Source organism: Protopterus annectens, chromosome 1.part1, assembly GCF_019279795.1.
Source record: "Protopterus annectens isolate FY-2018-M chromosome 1.part1, PAN1.0, whole genome shotgun sequence".
Classification (NCBI taxonomy): domain Eukaryota; kingdom Metazoa; phylum Chordata; order Ceratodontiformes; family Protopteridae; genus Protopterus; species Protopterus annectens.
In genome coordinates, this window is record NC_056726.1 from 1,965,528 (window position 1) to 1,986,854 (window position 21,327).

The 21,327-nt window shown below is 39.6% G+C and overlaps 1 protein-coding gene across 3 annotated transcripts in view; it reads right to left on the reverse strand.

The window, feature by feature from the left end:
- KIDINS220 (kinase D interacting substrate 220) overlaps positions 1-21,327 on the reverse strand; it is a 2,951,961-nt gene that overhangs the window by 1,551,305 nt on the left and 1,379,329 nt on the right. For all 3 annotated transcript variants that reach the window (XM_044073258.1, XM_044073248.1, XM_044073241.1), the window contains exon 10: positions 9,444-9,542. In XM_044073258.1, the coding sequence (XP_043929193.1) occupies positions 9,444-9,542 (99 nt within the window). The remainder of the gene's footprint in view (positions 1-9,443; positions 9,543-21,327) is intronic.

Here is a 21,327-nt window from a genome sequence, read left to right on the forward strand (position 1 = left end):
CTGTAAATACTGTATACCATACTTAAGAAACGCGCTGCTGTATGCCATATTTCAGGTGTATTTAAGAAACTTACTTATCTCTGAAGCACTCGTTCTTGCATGTACATTATGAACACAACTTTATCCAACTGCTTGCTCTCAACACATAGTCACTTAGGAACAATATATATGAATTTGGTATCTGTCATGGTACATGTGCAAGCGGGCCCAAGGATCTTATAAATTAATTTAAATTTTTTAAGATTCAGTGTAGCAGAATTAAAGTGTCCAGATGGAGAGATGATCTCACTTGTAAGGGGAGAACTATGACAAACTGACTAACTCGACCCCAGCCATTCATCTTTATGGAAGGCTATTACTGCTGATGTTTCACTCAGTTTAATTTCTCTAAATCTTCTGGGCTTCTAATGCTACGAGAGGAATGGACCCCATTCCTACGTCGGGTATAATTCTAATTTATGAAATTAGTAGTTTCAGTCTTTGACCTTAGTCAACAGTGACCTTCTCAGCACTAGCAATGTGCCCAGAATTGCCTCCTTCAGTAATTTATACAGGGATACATGCATTGGTAGCATGTCTAAGTATGACTTGTAAATTAGTTTTAGTAGACCAATTGCTCCTACTACTGTTGGAACAGAGTACCTTTCTTCCACATAGTTCTTTTTTGCCTACAAATCTTGATATTTTATGACTTCATGTCTCTCTGTACATAAGACACTAATCACCGAGTGTAGCAATTTCAATGATCAATACTACTTTAATCTTTTTTCATGCACTACTAAATCTGGTTTTCTCACATCTATTTTTTGAACTGTTGGTAATGGATGATCCCATGTGATATACACTTAATCATTCTCTTTTATAATGCTTTGTAGTTTGTTTCCAATATTTCTTAGTTACTTTGATACTTCAACTTTTGCACAACCCTCAATGCAACAGTCTTGTCACAATATTGTACCTTTCAATATACAGACCCCCTGCCACAAGTTTATCAATCCCAGAAAAACATAAGCAACTATCTCCAGTTCTTTTTTTACAGAACATGCATTTGTCTGTTTCTCCCACCATTTCAACGGATTTTGTAACGTGTACATAGTCCACTATCCTGGGCCGCTATTATTAACCTTTCATCCTTTGGTTTAATTCCACCTCTCCTTATCCATTCCTGTGTGAAATTTTGGTCAGCATGAGGTTGTTCCAGGAGATGTCTGTACTTGCCTCTATGTTCATGGATTTTGCACATTTTTTCCCCTTCTCATCTGATCCTTCTTATATTCTTTCTTTCGCTTTTTATAGCATATTTATTTGCCATCTGTTTTTTGTCCGATTTCCATTTCCACTTGACACCAAAATGCTTCTGCTAACTAAGCAAAGACATTTTATACTACTTCTAATGTTTTAAAACTTTCACTATGTCTGGATCTGATGAGGTCAGCAAATATGTATGCAGTCTCATAACAGCAGATCTATACATGTAAGCAATTGTGAGGCGTCTCATACCTCCTTCACAGAGAGGAACATATAATCCTGATATGAACTGATTTTTATACATCATTTGATAATCATGAAGCATTTTTCTTGCTTTCATATATAATCAATCGAGTAATTTTGGGGGCCAGTCGAAAACAGTACGTTAAAATAGGAAGAGCAAATTAATTTATTACTTGGACTTTATTCCAAGATGTCAAGGCAGTTTTCAATATCAGTTTTAGTTTTCTGAAGTATTCCTTGCTGAGTTTTACTTGCATTTGTTCACGTTTTACTGTTGATACTTCACTTATTCCCAAATATTTACACACTCCCTCCTGCTCAAGTTCCTTTATATCACATTCATGTCCCAGGTTGACATTTTCTGGTGCTGCAGCTTTCCTGTTTTTAAATGTTGCGCTTGCACATTTATCAAGACTAAATGCCATTTTGTTATATCATCTGAGAAAGTTTTTACCATTTGTAGTTGTGCTTCCAACTCATCTGATGAGCATGTTACTTTGGGTGAGTCTTGATCTTTGACCCCCAAATCTGTATGCAAGTGGGTGGACTACACTCCTTGATCAGGAACAAACAGATAGGCTTTGACCTTTTACCATGTGAGAGGCTGGCAAGCCTTAACAAGACCCACCAATTATATTTTAAATCCAACACCTATGGTAGTATTTTTTTCTTCAAAAAGAATGCGGTAAATATTGGTCTAGGTGCGCTATACAGATGGCATTCAGCTTTTACCAAAATGTCTTCTAACTGGCTGAAGCCATATATGTGCATAGGTACTTATCAAGCTACTGATCTGTGAAAATCTTAAGAAGCCTAACCTTGCAACATTAATTATATTTTGCAATAAAAATATCCAAAGGTGGGCCAATCAAGTATGTGGTGGGGTAACATGTTTCCCTTATCCCCGTGCTAAATCAGGAGTGAATTTGTGGTTACCCTTCCATTTATTAAAACTTATTTTTGAACAGAGTAAGGGAAGTACTTGGCTTTATGTGGAGTGGAAGTGGAAGACTGTTCAATAGTAGTGTTATTCTCTATGATACATATCTATCCCACCAGCATATTCTATTCATTTTGCAAAAAATATTTAGGTCCCATGAGCAGTTAGCTAATATGTGACATGAGGTTTGTTCATTGCAAGTTGGATGTGCAGTTGTTCCGGGTCATTACCTTAATGAGCTTGGAAGTGAGATTTTGTATACAGACATCTTTGTCTTTAGTGTACTTATTTACTGTGGTGGGCCTGTACAGGTGACAGGCATTGAAGCCCTGCACTGTTGAGAGTGTTTTCACTGATCTTGGTCCAGGTCTCTGTGATAATGAATAAATTGATGTTTCCAGTGTAAGTAGTGCATGCAGGTGTAGAGGTTTTTTTTTTGTTTTGTTTTTGTTTTTGGATCTTTGCAATGAGAAGCAATTCCTAATGCTGTCCAAATTCTGTTTTGTTATGCTTGGACATTTTAGAAGACTAACATTGCCTAAAAAAGGCACTAAGGGAGTGGACAAGGTTTTGATCAATATAAGGAAGCCAGGGGGAGAGGTGCAGGCCATCCCTGGCAAACAGTTAGGACTGTCTGCCACATCTTCCCAGGCTGATATACATTGTACCCCTTTGAGTGACACCAGAAACTAAGCCAGTTGCTGAAGTCAATTACCATTTGTTCATATTGCTGCATCATTCTTGGTGATGGTAGAATCAGACACATATTCTGAGACATCCATCATTTCATATACTCAAAAAGGTATGTCTGAAGTCACATGACGTAGCTTACCTAATACTGAAAGGAATATACAGACATTTTCAGAGAAATCATGGTCACTGTATATAATATCGATTCAGCAAATTATACAGAACAATACAGCTTTATGTACTCATCTAATGGAACACAATCAACAACTACAGAATGTTCTAATGTTTCCCAGAAAAAGTGGGACTACAAAATTTTAGCTACACAGATCAGTTAAGGGAAATCTGAACCAAATGTTGTGCAAGCTCCAGAGGAGTGATCTAGGTCTGGTCTTATGGTACTTTTATACCGATTTCTTTCTGAAAACCTGATTGCAGTAAACAGTACATGGAGGCTAACAGCTACTTAGATGCCTTGCTACTAAATGGAGGAAAAGAGTGACCACTTCGTAAAACAAGAGTCTACCTACAGAACAAGTTACCACTACAAATTAAACAATGTATAGCTTATTATTTAAAAAAATATATTCATTATTTGATTCTATGGGCAATAAATAATGATATTCTTTATGTCAAGCAATCCTCAAAAAGATCAGCAGATTATAAACATTATAGCTAAATTCACTAAATTATGTATAAATCCCTACGTCACAAGATGGATTGCCAAATGGCTCACTGACAGAACCCACATTGTAAAAGTTGCAGACTCCAAATATGACTACAAACCAGTGACAAGTGCAGTACCACAGGGTTCAGTCCTCGGACCTCTCCTGTTTGGTATCTACTTCTCTGAAGTACAGGCTAACACAGAAGGCCTCTGGCTAACGAAGTTTGCAGATGACTGCAAACTAGGAGCCATAGTCGAGTCCCCAAATGATGTAGAGATCCTACAGAAGGGCCTCACTTACACAGATGCCTGGTGTCAGAGGCATGGCCTCAAGCTCAATGTCAAAAAGTGCATTGTCATCCCCTTTGGTAAAAACTCGGTACCCATGAACTACCACATAAACAGCAGTCTACCGAACACCGAATGTGTGATAAGAGACCTTGGGACTCAGGTGGACAGTAGTCTCTCCTTTGATAATCACACTGCCACAGTAGTAAGGAAATCCTTCTATGTGGCACACCTCATCACAAAAGGGTTCTCATCCAGGAAAAAAAGAGGTCATTGTTCCCCTCTACTCGAAACTCATTAGACCCATTAAAAAGAGTACAATGCCCCTTTTGGAATGTATCTCACAAGACATCTGCAGCAGCTGGAAAGGCCACAGAAGTACCTCACAAAGAGGATTACTGGGCTCAAACAGATGCCCTACACTGACCGTCTCAAAAAACTCCAGCTTTACTCTGTAGCATATCGTCTACTCCGAGGGGATCTCTGCCTAACATATAAAGCTATGTTAAACCCAGAGCTGTTGGACATGCTACACCTAAAGAAATTCCAATCCCTCTAAGCTACACGCTCTAGGGACCTAAACCTTGTCACCACAATAAACAGGACATGCTGGAGGGATAGATTCCTGTCCCAGAGACCTCCTATACTCTGGAACAAGCTACCTATCTATATGTCAAGCAAAGTTCCTCATTAGCACTCTTCAAGAAAAATCTTGATGAGTGGATGGGAAATAGGAAATACACCCTGGGGATCACTTCTGTGGCTCTGCTCGACAGGAGCACAGGAAATTAACTTTCATGGGTGGCATAAGCCAGGGAACCTTGTTGGCTAGGCTTACTTAGGCCTAGTACCTACCTATGAACATAATTATAAGTAAGATTATTCAAAGTTCAAAGTTATGAACCCATTTTCCTAAGCTAAGACTGTTATCAGTGTTAAACATGCAAAGCTATTAATAATAAAGGATCTCCATCTAAACTAGCCTCAGGACGGCTGTCAACCTTGTAATGTTTCATTCAGATGTCTTCCCTCCTTGCTAACTAGAAGACCTCTCAAATGTCCCTATTTTGGAGGAACATTCCTTTTTGCAGGCCTGATTTATCCCTACACAGGATGCCCCTATTTTCAGGCTTGATTTACCCCTTTACACACTTTTCTGAATCATTTTTATCACATGAGATTTTTGAAGTTGTTCAGTACACAGAAAACCATACTATATGACCAACATACTACTGGCAGCAAAAATTTACAGAAAGAGGACACACGCAACTACCTTTTGCCGAAGTAAAAATAAATAACATTGTATGGCAGAATTTTGCAATATAGTTCACTAAAGTCTAGATATTTTATCCCATCTCTTTATAGGTTCATAGGTTGGTACTGGGCTATCTGCCCAAAGGCATATATTAGCCCAGCCACGTTGTGCGGTATTCACCGCCCCTTTAGTAGTTCCCTAGACCTTTGTACTAGCACCTAGTACCCTTGGCCCCTATCTAGTAGTGCTGTTGGTGTGATCCCCGGTGTGAACTTTCTGTTACCCATCCACTCATCAAGGTTCTTCTTGAAGAGTGATAGTGAGGGGCTCTGTCCTATGTAGATCGGGACCCTGTTCCATAGTAAGGGAAGTCTCTGCAAAGGGAATCTATCCCCTCCAGCATGTTCTATTCAATTTTGTGTTGAGGTTTATATCCCTAGAGCGTGTAGCTCGAGTAGATTTGGTTTTGCTAAGATGGAACATGTTCAACAATTCTGGGTTGGATATGGCTCTGTACATTAGACAGAGATCACCTCTGAGAAAGCGGTATGCAACAGAGAACAGTCTTAGCTTTTTCAGTCATGCTGCATAGGGCAACTGTTTGAGGCCAGTAATCCTCTTGGTTAGGTACATCTGTGGTCTCTCCAGCTGCTGGAGATGTCTAGCCAGGTACATTCCAATTGGTGCATTGTACTCAATAATGGGTCTGATGAGGGAAGAGTAGAGGGGCACCATTACATCCTTAGATCTTGATGCGAACCCTTTCGTGATCAGATGGGTCACATAGAAGGATTTTCTAACCACTTTGGCAACATGGTTATCAAAGGAAAGCCGACTATCTACTTGGGTCCCTAGATCCCTTATTTCTTCTTCAGATTTCAGGGGATTACCTCCTATGTTGTAGTTTGCGGGTACTCTGTTTTTTCCAAACGGGATTACTACGCATTTTTTTGCATTTAGCTTGAGACCATGGCTTTGACACCATGCATCAGTCTCATTTAGGCCCTTCTGGAGGATCTCCATGTCAGCCAGAGACTCTATTATAGCACCCAGTTTGCAGTCGTCCGTAAACTTAGTCAGCCACAGCCCTTCCGTGCTTGCCTGTACTTATGAGAAGTATATGCCAAACAGGAGGGGCCCCAGGACAGAGCCCTGAGGCACACCACTCGTTACTGGTCTGGATTCGGACATAGATCCTGCTACTCTTACTTTATGGGATCTGTCTGAGAGCCAGTTTGCGATCCATCTTGTGACGTAAGGGTTTTTGCCCAGGCTGGTGACCTTATCAATAATACCTGAATGGGGAATGGTGTCAAATGCTTTAGCAAGGTCAAGGTAAGCCGTGTGTACCTTCTTCCCCTTATCTATAGTCTGAGTAACTGTCTCAAAGAAATCCACCAGGTTTGAAAATGAACTTATGTTTTTCCATCATTTGTGTCACTTTCTGATTTTTAAACGCGTTTCTGACTACTATCCTGCATTCTTACTGGAAATGGGAAGATTTATGTGCTAGTTCTTATTTAAATGTTATGCTAATTAGATTAGAGATGTTTTGTCTAATGTTCTTACTTTTAAAGGCCATTATTCCTATTTTCACCATCTGCAGGTTGAGAGGTATAGTTCACAGGTTCATGGGTGTATACCAGGCTAATGGCCACTAGGTTCATTACAAGCCTAACCGTACAACCCAAATGTGACCCACAAATCTGATTTCTATAGGAGGTAATTTACTGACTACTTCAGTGCATCAGAGACATAGCAGCTAGACCACAGGTGAATTCCCAATTACCCATCCGTTGATCCAGGCTGAGCTTAAACAGAGATAGGGAGGAACTCTGCTTCATATGGATGGGGAGCCTGTTCCAGAGAATGGGAATTCTCTGAGAAAAATATGTGTTTTTCCAACATGTCTTATTTATGTCACAAGCAAAATTTAGGCCTTTTAATCTAGTAATTCTGATGTTGTTTGTTTTATGGAAGAACAAAAGGAAAAATGACTGCAATTATAGGTTCACAAGTAAATACTAGGCTATTGCACTGCTAACAATTAAAACCTAGCCAATAATAAGTTCAGAATCAAACTTTGACTCTTATGTTTATAAAGTTAAGATCCTAACAATTATACCAGCATCCTCATTATTGTTAGCTATGCTAACTAGTGTCCAATTAGTTAAGGCTATTGACCCCAAGATTATTGATCCAATTATTACAAAAGACAGGATAAATTACAGCTCTGCTTCTGGTCCTAGTTTCATTTTGTTTCCCTTCAGCACCTCCTTAAGTCTGCACACATCTGCATCTACTTCCACATACACTATATTATACACACACACACACACACACACACACACACACATATATATATATATATATATATATATATATATATATATATATATATATATATACATACACACACACAAACACATATATGTATACATGCACTGTAAATCTGCAGTTACTACTACAGCTACTATGAGTTTCTAACAAGCTTTCCAAATCTGCTTTAATTCCAAGACTTTCTGGTACAAAACAGACACTGAGTGCAACATAAACCTCTCACATAGATTCTTTAAAGACATATACCAAACAAAGTAAATAAAACAGAGAAAAAAAAATTGCCACCACAGTGATAACCACCTCTGCTCATACATGCACAGAGTAGTACAGAGATTAAAATGCAGTCGGCCTTGTGCATGTCGTACTGTTAAGAGCTCCTAACTTCACTACAGTTTGATATTTTTTTCCTTGCCAGAGCACAAACATGCATTCTGTAGTACAATTACAAAAGTATTATTTACTCAGACAAAAGTCTACTCTCACATCTTCAGCTACTTGAATTTAGGGTCTACATGGCATTTCAAAAGCAAAACTTGCTGACCACCAATTCACTATCATATGCCCTACTGATCTGTGACTACCACAAAACACAATGAGAAGAGCAAAGCACTTTTGCCGTGCTGCACTCCCCCAGATGCAGAGACTTGACCCTCACATTACTACTCTCTAAATACACTATTTTACAGGATTACATCCTCTTAAAAAAGGAAAACCTATTTATTCCCCTTTGCTTGAGTTTGTGCAACCTTAGAAGTAGTACATTTAGGTATCAAGGGTATGGGGTACAGGTCCCACACTGAGTGATAAAGGGTTGGTATAGCCACTCCCTACAAAAAATAGTTCCTTTTACAAGGTATTTAAGTCAACTACATCATTACAGTCTATGCAGAGGGAAGGACTCCTGACCATGACTCAGGTTCCAGGGTTTGACCAGCACTGGGAAGCCAGGCAGGGAAGGAAAGGAGTGAAGGGGCATTGTCCACCTGTCTCTTTGGGGAGGGGGGAATGGATGGATTTTCACAAACCTGGAGGCTCATAGGGCAGTACAGTCTCCCTGGTGAAGACTGGAGAGACCATTGCTTATGCTGTGTTGAGAGGGGCAGGAATGCTTTAAAGGTTACTTCCCTTTGTGGAACTGAGGGGACATACTTCACAGACAGCCTACTGCATGCTCCTCCCCTGCACTGCATATAACATGGGAGTGTGCAGTAAGGACAAGGAGAAAAAAGAAAAGCCTTGAAAACACCCCTGATGACTACCTGGATGACATCCACTCTTGGTCTTGCTCAGTTAAGGAAACAAATGCATTGATACATTGAGGGAGAATCTGATGGTTAGCAGGCAACGGGGACAAACAGTGAAAAAAAGATATAACAGAATAGCAGATAGTGATAAGACTGTCTGGGTCACACCAGGCACAACACAGAAAGCACTTTCTAACTCAAACGCAGACCAAAATTTAGGCATCACTACTTCCTACAGCCACTGTTCTCTAAAATCTTAGTAAAATGATGTATTAATAAAGTCAACGAAATCTACTCTGTATATTCTTATTTGTTGTTGCATTATGCCTTCTGTACCATCTTAAGTAACCATCTTCCCTACTCCACACCTAAGCCTTCTTTCAACACAGTCAACCTTTGATGGAAAACCATTAAGGATAGATTGCCTAATCTAATATAAATTTATCCATTTAACTGACAAACAGAGTTTTAAAATGTACACTTACTAAGAAATACAACAGTAGAAGAAATCTGAGTTATGACAATTCATACCTTGGAACAGAGCTCTGTATCTGGATTGCATTGCAGAATATCTCTCACCATTGTCGCATTTCCCTTCTCGACTGCCCAGTACAAAGCAGTTTTGTTATCCTGAAGGAAATAAAATGAGACAACTTTAATCTAAACTAGGCATACACTTCTGGTAATGAAGAATGAATTAAAATAAATCTACTGGATACAGAATCAATCCTGCAATTCATAAGATTCATACGCAATACAATGGTGGAATAATATAGAAGGAAAATGACATGGGCAATTCACTTAGTGGAATTTTAATAAGCAGGTGGTCAAACTAAGGGCTAATATTCCTTTTTCTTCGCCTACAAATGACTAGCCCAATGCTTATTCTACCTGTATCCAATTAGCCCATTATTTCATGGCCAAGAGCTAGGCATCCTTGGGATAGGAGAGAGCCATTCCTGACAGAGTAGCCTAATCAACTAATTTGATCCCCTATGATGACAGTTGGATGGCAATGGCAGACCAGACTGCTGGGCCTGTAGAGCTGTGTATCACTCCCTTAGTGGCATACCACCCTCCCTTCACAGTAGCTTTTCAAACTCTGTTGCATGCTGCCAGTCACAGGAAGCATGCCTCTGCGTGATCACTTGACTATGTACATATGCACAGTGGTAGGACAAATTCATAGGCTTATGCTCCACAGATGCTATATCTAATGCTCCAGCTAGAAGTTACCCAAGTGGTGAGCCACCCCCCCCCCCCCCCCCCCAGGATGCATGAGCAGGCAATGGCTGCTCACTCTCATCCTCTCCAACCAGTTTCACAGGGCCTCCCTGTCAGACATTGAACTTGGGTCTCCTGAGCTGTAATCAGGGCTTTATCCCTCTACACCACTACAGCCGACTCAAGATTCCTTTTCCTTAAGGGCACATGCGTGCATGCACACGCATGCACACAGATTACACTTCCCAGTAATAAAAATAACTACAAATATAAAACAGGAAAAAATATAAACAGGACTGAAACTGCACTGAATAATCACCAACACTTTTGAATCAAATTTCATAATGTCAGGGCAGTGCTACACAAGCTTGTCAACAAAAAGGGAACTGCTGTCCTGAAAGCTGGACAATATCAAACTATTGCAATAAGAATAAGTCTGTGGGATGAGGAAAGCAGACTTACATAACTCAGAAAGCCAAGAATATTAAACAAGTAGTAAGAGACCATTACTTAGTTTACAGCTTACTGTGGATGCTGCCCCATACCTTTACAAAAGCAACACAATAAAACTACACAATCAATGCAAGAGATCACATTATTTAAGTAGAGAGTTTTATCCACACTTTCAGTGACCATAATTCTACTGATGCAGCATCTCTGAAGGAATGTATGGAACACCTAACCATACAGGTCAGTACTTCAAAATCCTAGCAACACCACAGGTAGTGTGGAGAGAAAGCAAGGGGGGGGGGTCAAAGAAATACAGTACAGTTGTGTAAAATCTTACCATAACAGTAGATGTCCTTCTCTTCACTGTTGCAATATTCTTCACAGTAAGGATCTCCTGCAAAGAACAGCCCAATGTCCAGTCAGTATATCAAGCCTTTAGATCTCATATGCGATGTATGTCACATATATGCTCCCCACAGAGCATAAATGCGACGTATGGAAGCAGTTACCCAGAACTGAATTGCCCCAGAAGACAGCAGTCTCCATAGGACAAAAAAGGCTAAGCACATCCTGAAGAAGAAAATGCAGATGGAAAAGGGAGACCCTTGGCCAGGAGGGGAACCAAAAACAAAATTCAAAAGAAAAAGGGCTGGAGGGAGTGAATACTGCAAACAGTGAAGAGAAGGACATCTACTGTTATGATAAGATTTTACACAACTGTGCTATGTCCTTCTATATCATGGGTGCAATATTCTTCATAGTAGGGAGTGTACAGAACCTCAAGAAAAGAACTGGGAGGTGGATGGCTGAGAAGAGCCCTCAACAAACCCATGCAGAATAACTTGAGCAAATCCTGCTCTGGGCCTAGAAACCATATCCAGTTAATAATGCTTAGTAAAGGTATGCACTGAAGACCAAGTGGCAGTTTCAAGGATGGAATTTGTGCCCAACCCCTTGAAGAAACCACCAAAAGAGGCACAATCTTTAGTGGAGTGAGTGCTAATAGATGCAGAAAGGCATTTGCAATGAAAAGAATAACTAAAAGAAATCGTCTTAGATGTCTAGGAGGAGAAGTCTTGCTTAGAAACAGCCAAACTCAATGTCCTGGGATGAAAAGAAACAAAAAAGCTAGTCATATTTACAAATGGCCTTGGTTTTATCCAAACAGTACCTGAGCTGTCTGTGCAAATCAAAGGTGTGTAGGACCCACTCACTAGCAGACTGAAGACAAGAAAAAAAGGAAGGGAGTTGAACTGTGTGATTCAAAGACAACTCATTGCCCACCTTGGGCATAAAAGAAGGATTACTACAAAGGGACACCCTGTCCTTGTGAAAAAACAAAAAAGGAGGGATAAGTATAAGGGCTCGAAGCTCAAAAACCCTCCAAGCAGAAGTAACAGCAAGTAGTAAAACAGTCTTCCAGGTACAATATTGCAGTGAAGAGGAACCTGCAGGCTCAAAAGGAGCCTGGGTCAATTTTTCTAAAACAAAATTAAGGTCCCAAGGAGGAGGAGGAATAAGCTTCCTCGGGACCTAAGTTTCAGGGCACCTTTAAGAAACTAACCAAATCCACAAACACTGATGAAATGCAGCAAAGTTATAACGAAACACAAACCACTAGCACCACGCCAGTACAACGTTTATTGCGATCTGGTACCTCGGCCTTTCACCTTCAAATGGATCACAAATACTCGGTGCTGTTAACAATTATTTATTCAAGTTTATTCAAAGTTAATCAGCACCAATCAATCAATTATGGCATTTTTAAACAGATTTAAAGTGCTCTACCAGTATTTTATCCTACAAAACTGACATATTTACTTAAAATGGAATTTTAACCTCAAAAGTCTACACAGTATTAAACTAATATATCAATATCAATATTTATAAAATAATATAACATATATATAATAATATCAAAAAGATTTCAAAAAAAAATTTTTTTTTACATAATATATATTAGAGAAAAAAAATTGAGCAACTACCAAATTGCTAAATAGGAATCAATGACATTTTATATATGTTCTATAAGTTGTTATTATATAATGAATCAAACGACTCAGTAAATTCATTTCTGATAAATTCAAAAATATGACATATGACCTATATGACCAAATGTATCAACACTAACTAAATTAATTTATACGAATCTAAGCTAACTGAATTAATAAATATTATATACTTAATTCTAAATTGAGTCCATGTGGCTTCAACGTATTAAATTTAAGAATCATCCTGGTCTCTAGTTCGAGTAACTTATGAACCAATCGTCCCCCATTTTCACAGAAGGGTTTACCCAACACACAAAATTTCAAACTACTATGGTCACTCTTGTGTTTCTCCAAAAAAATGTTTGGCCACTGGACTATATTCATTTTTATTCCTAATGTCTTTTATATGTTCCAAAACTCGAACTTTAACCATCCTTTTTGTTTGACCTATATACCACATGTTGGGACATGAACAGCCCAATAGATAAACTACTCCTGTTGATTTACAATTGAAAGTGTGTCTAGCTTTAAAAGACACTCCATTAATATTAGTTATGTTGATAATCCTACTGCAAACACTACACTGACCACATGAAAAGGTGCCTTCAGTGTTACCACTGCTAGACTTTTTACTGTTATTAAAAGAGTTACAATTCAGTATCTCTTTTAAATTTTTTCCTCTTTTAAAAGAAAAAAATTATATGTTTGGGAAAAATTACACCTATATTTTCATCCTCACAAATCAAATACCAAAAATTTCTTATGATATTACACACTTCATTAGATAAAGGGGAATATTTAGTGACAAAAAATAAATTAGATTCACTAGTTTTTATGTTATCTTTGTTTTTTCTCCTCAGAGTAATATTATTACTTTTTTCTATTACTGATGCACCTAGATCTTTATATCTAATTTTATGGTGATGTTCATGTTCTGAACAATCTCCAATTCCTAATATCTTATTTTCTGAAAATAATAAATGATCATTACTATAACCTCTCTTAGATAACCTGGATTCAACCTTACTTAGTTCTAATTGTCTTTCATTAACATCACTAGTGTGATTATAAATCCTTTGAAATTCACCAGAAGGAAGGGACCAAATTAAATGTCCCGGATGCATGCTTTCTGCATGTAGAAACATGTTTACAGAAGTTTCTTTCCTATAAGGTCTATATCCTATTTGAAGGCGAAAGGCCGAGGTACCAGATCGCAATAAACGTTGTACTGGCATGGTGCTAGTGGTTTGTGTTTCGTTACACCTTTAAGAAACTGCCTGACTTTAAATCAAGAAGTCAAAAGAATAATTCAAAGGCAGACAGGCAGAAATAGTTGACAAATGGGCGCTCACAGAAGAATAGGCTAAGCCAGACTGGAGCAACTTACACAAATAGACGAGAACCAGAGGAACCCCTCAATGAAAAAGGATCGTGGTTATGAGCAATGCACCAGACAGAAAACCTCTTCCACTTGGACATGTAAGACTTTCTGGTTGCAGGTTTTCTTGCTTCCTGTAAAACCCTAAGCATGCCCTCAGAAAACAGGTGCCTTAAAGGGATCAAAACCCTATCACCCACAGTATCAGTTGAAGAGTAGACAAATGAGGATGGATGAGTGACCCCTTGTTCTGTGTGAGGATATCCAACCGATGAGGTAACTTGTGATGACTACCCCTGGACGGATGCAATTAACAGGAGTAATCAGTGCTGTCTTGGCCAAAAGGGAGTCACTAACAAGATTTTTGAGGAGTCCAACTGAATCTTCTGCAGGACTCTTGGGAAAGGAAGGTTTACAGAAACATCCCCTTCCAAGGAAAAGGAAGGGCATCAGTCTTCCACTCCATATAGCATGGCACTCTGGAACAGGAAAGGAGGAGCTACCTGATCAGAGAGAAGGCAAACAGATCTACCCGAGGAATACCTCACCATGTCAAGAAAGATGTTCCTGTAAAGCATCCACTCATGAGCTTGTGATTTGGACCTGCTCAAAGTATCTATCACTGGATTGCGCTCTGAAGGAACAGACATGCTTAAAGTGTTAACTGATAACTGACAGCTAGATCCCAGGCATGAAAAGCCAACCTGCAGAGAAGGTAAGACTTTGTGGGCCCCTGCTTGATGACATACAATGTAAACCTTCAGGATATCTGGAAAGAGTACAGAGCAAAAAGCCTGAAGGGCCAGAATCAGAGCTCTCATCTCTTTGACGTTGATATGGTCCGACTTCTGATGGGGGGGGGGGGCAAAGAAAGACCTTAAAGTTTCATATGATCACAGGTAACCCCTCACCCCATGTCTGAAGGGTTGGTTAACAGTTTTCGAGAAGGAACCAGAGGCTGAAAGGACCGGCCTGGATTGAAGGAAAGTCACTGAAATCCACCACTTGAATTCCCGCTTTAGATATGGAAGGAGAGGTACACAAAAATCCAGAAGATGGCAATGCTGAAGCCAAAATGACTTGAGGTACCACTGAAGCTTCCTCATGTGCAGTCTGGCAAGAGGAAGCATTGGAATAGAAGAGGCCATGAATCTCAGGGCTCAAAAAAACTCTCTGCCTGGAATAGCAGGCAGTGGAAGAAAAGACTGAAAGTTGTGAACATTTGGAGGTGGAAGACAGGCCAACACTGGCATTGTCTGAATCCTGCAACCCAGACAGACATGCTTTGAAAGTTGATAATGAACCCCAGACTCTGGTGGACAGATATGGCGAACTCCAGATCCTGTAACAGGGAACTGGGAGAAGGTGCCTGAAGCAACAGGTCATCTAGATAAGGAAAAATGTGAACACATTGGAACTTGCATAAGGAAATTACGACAGCTAGGCATTTTGTGAATACACTTGGGGAAGTAGAGATGCCAAAGGGAAAAACAGAGAACTGAAAATGAGAGGAAAAAAAAAACAGAGAAATGTAAAACCTTTCTGAAGAAAAGGTGAATAGAAATATGAAGGTAAGCACTCTTCAGATCCAAGGACACCAGAAAAGCCTAGGGAAGTACAAGACGAAACAGTGTTTGAAGTGTAAGCATCCAAGATGAAGGAATCCTGAGAGAGGTGATGAGCAAGAAGAGATTCAGAATAGGTTTCTGAGTGCCCTCCTTTCAAAGGACCAGGAACATCCTACAGTAACATCTCTTTCCTACTTGTGGAGGAGGGACAGGATGAAGCGTTCCCTAGTCCACTAAGGACCAAAGGACCCCTGAGAAATAAGTAAGTTGTTCCACAGAAGGATAGGTAATCCCTAAAAAAGGAGGGAGAGACTTCCACACCATGAGGCAACCATGATGGATGATAGATAGAACTCAAGAATCTGAGGTGAGGATACGCCAGTTTGGAAGACAAAGGGAGAACTGAAGAGACAAGGAAAACTGGCTGAGGGGTGGGGGTGGAGGCAAGCTGTCAAACAGAAGCAGGTTTGTCTGATAAAGGAGGCTTCTGAGCCACAGAAGCCTAAGAAGACTTAGCAGGAGGAGCACAACTACCATCATTCCTGCCTTCGGTAACCTGCTGAGGCTGCCTGAGAATAAAAGCAGACCTAGTAGGGTAGATCCTCTGGAATTTCAGGTTTGGGGACACAAATATTTGTTTAGGATCTTGCAAAGCTTTACAATTTTCCTGAAGAGACTTAAACATAGCAGCAGCAGCAGTCCCAAAGCGATTTTATTACCAGAAGGAGCATCCAGCAACTTGTACTTAATGTCTTCAGGTAAAGACTGTTGACAAAGCCAAGAATAATGTCTCATGACAGACCCCAAGGCAGTAGCTCTGGAAGATGAATCAGAGGCATCAGAGTTACACTTGACAGAGTGATGAGCCACCTGAGAGGTTCAACCAGAGAGGTTGAACCCAAAACAGATGCAGCAGAAGATTTTGTTTCAGAATCTGGGATATCAGAAATAATCGGACAAACCTGAGCAATCAAGGTCAGGGCATATCTGGTCGTGTGGTTCTAGTAACTGATGGCACAAAAGGCTAAAGTAGAAGTAGTATAAACCTTTTTACACTTATCTCCATTGCCCTACTATCCTTATCTGAAGGCAGAAGCTTGGAAGAGGGCAAAAGTTTAAAAGGCTTGTCAGAAGACTGACATCACAGCAGGGTCAGCAGAAGAACACTTAAATAAGAACTGACAATCCTCAGGAACTTTACAGAACCTGTCAGGTTTCTTTGGAGTGGAAGGTTGAGAAACAGGAAACACAGAAACGGATATAAATGTGTCTAGCAAAGCAGCCAATACAGGAAGTGATGCAGAAGGTTTAGAAGTGCCCACCTGAAGCTGCTCATACCTTTTCTGGATATCAGACACTTGAGAAGAATCCTATTTAAAACATTTTATAATTTTAGCTACGGTGACTCCAAAAGGCAATTCCCCAAAAGGAGACTCAGGATTTGCACACTTTTCTTCATCAGACCCAGTCAAAGGTTAGGGCATTTGGGAAGGGTTGGCAGCAACCCATCAACAGAGAAATCGGGTTCCCTAGCCCATTTGGAAGGAGTAGAAGTTCAAAGGGGTAGGCACAGAAACCACTTGGGAGGCTTTACGGCCATTAAGGCATTAAACAGGCCCTGAGTAAACTCATGCCATTCCTTTTGAGGATTCTTACAGAAGTATGTTTAGTCTTCTGCTTCTTCTTGGTAGGGACGTCGGCCCTAACAAACACTGGAGGTTCCAACCTTGACAAGATTCAATAAGAGTACCTGGAACCTCTTCCCTTACTAGAATCTGTGGAATCCCTCAAGAGCCCTCTGAGATGATCAACCATGGTTTCCCCTCAACATCTGCAGCGGACACTTGCCAAGCCTCAGAGGATGTGCAAAAGGAAGGATCCATGCCAGCTTCTGACGGGGTTGTGGCAGCGGAATCTGACAGACACCAGACAGCCCACAGAGCTATCATCCACTTCTAGAGAAAAACATCCAGTGGAGGATGGAGAGCCAAAGAATCTGGCAGAGATTTCTTGGCCTTTTTCTTGTTTAATGGTACCTCGGGGTTGTAAGATTCTTCCATACTACCTTGGGCTAACAGCTTAAGCCTTTGGTTCTTAAGTTAGATTGCCAGGGAAGACAACTGACTTCTAAGAGTCTTATACACAAACTCTTTACACATGCTACAGGATGTACGGTTGTGGGAAGCACCTACACAAAAAAGACACTTATTTATTTGTTATTCATTTTATTTTACATTTGTTAACCGGGAAAGTCCATTGGACACAAGTCCTTTTCAGCAGAGGCCCAGGGAGAAACGTTCCACATAAAAAAGCTAATACAACACAGGTACAATTAAAATATAACAAACACAGTTAAATGTACAATGTGAGACACATGGCGTAATTAAACATAGTACCTTAGTACAGTTGTGTTTTTATGTTCAATTAGTAAGACTGAATCCAATATAGTATCAGCAGTAAGAATAAGTAAGGTTAGTCAGGAACCATACATTGACATATCCAGTTTTTGGATAAGTAAGTTTTTAGTAAAAGTTTAAATTGAGGTGAGGTTGTGGTGGATATTATACTGTGAGGTAATGTATTCCAGATTTTAGCTATACAGTTGGAGAAGAGGGGATTCCCCAGCCTGATTATTGGCAGTGGAGACTTTTATCAGGGATTTATTACTGGATCGCAAAGTTCTTGTACTGGGGAATGGTTGTAACAGATTTTTGCAGGGCAGGTGTCTTTTCTTTCTGATGGAGTAATTTGTGAGCCATGGTTAGCTGGGTGTAAAGTAGGAGTTGAGGAAACTCAAGCCAGCTGAGCTGCCTGAGGGCTCTACGGTGATGGGTTGGTTGCAAATCTAACAATTTTATTATAATATGTTTCAAGTTTTGCAAGGTCAGATTTCCTAAGGTTGGCGAAAACTGGTAATGCGTACAGCAGAGTTGAGATCAAGTGTGTTTGAGCTATTGTGGCTTTTGTGTTTGTGAGGTAAAGTTTATTTCTATAAGAGTACTTTTTTGTGGACTTTTTATGGTTTGAGAAGTGGAAATCAAGTCTCATGTTATTGTCTATTTCAACTCCTAACAACTTAGTATGGACAGTGGGAGAGATTCTGGTTTTGCTGACAGATTTGATAGTGAATGAAAAGGGGGCTGTTGTAGTTTTGGCTGGATGAAATGGCATAAGTTTCATTTAGTTAGGGTTCAGGATGAGGTGGGAGATTGTTAGCCAGATTTATAACAATCCTTATGGAAAATCTGCCTCCCACACTATTTCCCCTTCATGGATGATATGAACTCTAGGCAACCCCCCCCCCCCCAAAAAAAAAAAATCCAAGACCAAATAAAAAAGACCTCAATGGGGGACTTATCTGACAGCTAGGTATTCAGCACAGGAAAAGGTCTTTCAGACTGACTAGCAATGATGACATTTGAACTGGTGGTAAAAAAAGGTCTGGGTAACTACGTCCGTATGTCACCTTTATGCACTCTGTCCTATACAGGGAGCATAAGTGTGATACATGGCACATAAAAGATCTAAAGGCTTTGGTATACTGGTCGAATGTTGGACTATCCCTAACAGGAGATCCCTACTGTGAAGAATTCTTAACAGTGATATGGAAGGAAAACCACTAAAACCACACAAAAATAACAGTATACACTAGGATAGACAGGAAAGCCGATAGTACAAAAGAGATGCAATGAAATTGTGCTTTTCTTCAAAGCATATACAAAAGCATATCAGGTGGTAAGTGTGGCATAAATGGCAGCATGTAGTTAGGATGGCTTCTTGTAACAGGACCACCAAGTTCTGTGCAGTTAGGGCCAGGCTTAAGCCAAATGAGCTGACTGGGTACAATACTGTCCCACTTTTAAGGCACCCACCTCATCCTGCCACTGCTATATTCACTATGAAGAAGTGGGGGGAGACCCTTCTACCTAAAACTGTAGCAAGCTGTTTGTTCCAAATGCAACAAGCATTTAGCTACAGTCAAATAACCACGCACACAGTCAGCCATGACCACAAATGCAAACCAACATTTAATTTAAAACTTCTGTAGTGCACATCCACATCTTCAGCACCTGCAGACTGCAACTATGACAGCTTCAGGAGCAAGGGGTAGAAAAACAAAAAGGTCTTCACCTTGAAGACCAAAGGGAGTAGAGAGGAATGCTCTTTTACTTTCAGACCACAGCAAGCTGCTTGCTAGAAACGTAACAAGCAGCTTAGCACCTTGCTACAGCTAAACTACCACACATTCTTTTTTTTTTTTTTTTTTTTTAAAGAATACCCATGACAGATTTTTTAAAATTTTCTAGCCAATTACTGCCAATTTTATGTCAACAACAGACTTTTAGTTTCATACTTCATAATGTCCAGAACATGCATGTGCATGTTAATAGAAATTACTCCAAAAACGTGCTAGCAAGTACGGCAGATGCACGGGCCAAAGCAACTTGAATGTAAACAAAAAAAGAAAGGCCAGCACCAGGGATACGAAGCAAACATAATTTATTAATTCTACCAGACCGGTTTCAGCATATAGCTTTCTTCAGTGGATATACATGGTCAGCAGTTCCCAAACTGCATTTATATATGATACCCAATTCAGCAACAATTGACATAATTTCCTGTGAAAGCAACAAAAAAGGATAGTACATACAAAGTGTTACAAAATGTATGTATATATATGTATGAATATACGTGCATAAAATGAAAGGAACAGCATACAAAGATGAATAATACAATGTATTCTGAATAGTAAAGACAATGAAAATAAGTTAATAAATTATAAAACTAACTACTGAATATTCAGCATAATCCTAAGCACAGTTTCATAACTTGTCATTAAGACCTTGTGGAAAAAGACCACCTAATTTGACTATCCATTTCTTTTCTTTGGTGTTCAATAAATTGTGCCATCCTGTTCTGAAATCTTTATTTCCAAAAATTCTATCAATAATGGTAAAAGTGAATTTAGCTGTTTTGTGAATCAGTGAGTGTTTGTACAAAGTGTTGGTCATTCTAGCATTTCTAATGTCTCCCAGATGTTCTGACATCCGACATCTAAACTGTCTGGATGTTTGACCAATGTAGAACGCTTGACATGTGCAAGTTGCCAAGTAAATAACCCACTCACTTCCACAATTAGCAAAACACTTAATATCAAATAATTTACCTGTATTTTTGCTGGTAAAATTCTTAGTCTTAAAGATGTGTTTACAGAAGGAGCAATGCCCACATGGATAACACCCCACTAATTTCTCCCCAGAAAGAGTAGTTTGGTGATGCATGCTCGATTTGTTCATGATCCTTTTGTAATGTGAGAAATGTGACCCCAGGGTTTTTCCTTTTCTATACGAAAACTGACATCTGTCCCCCAACCAATCATCAAGTCGTATGTTACTTTTAAGTACATTCCAATGTTTATTAATGATTTGAGTGAACTGATAAGTATTCCTTCCGAATGTTGTAACCAGCCTGATGGTATCCTGATTACCCAAAAAATGTTTGGATTTGTATGTTAATAGGCTGTCCCTCGATTGATTACAAGCCCATATTGATGCAGTTTTAACATTGTCCTGCTTGTACCCTCTTTCTAAAAATCTATTAGTAAGATCCTGATGACATATATTGAGGTCTTGCTCTGAGGAGCATATTCTTCTGATTCTAAGAAACTGTGATTTGGGAATATTATTGATAGTATGTCTGGGATGGAGACTGGAAGCATGTAGCAAGCTATTATATTGTGGATACTTCCTGTAAACCGTTGTTCTTAAAGTATGATCTGGTTTTCGCTCCAAATGTACGTCCAA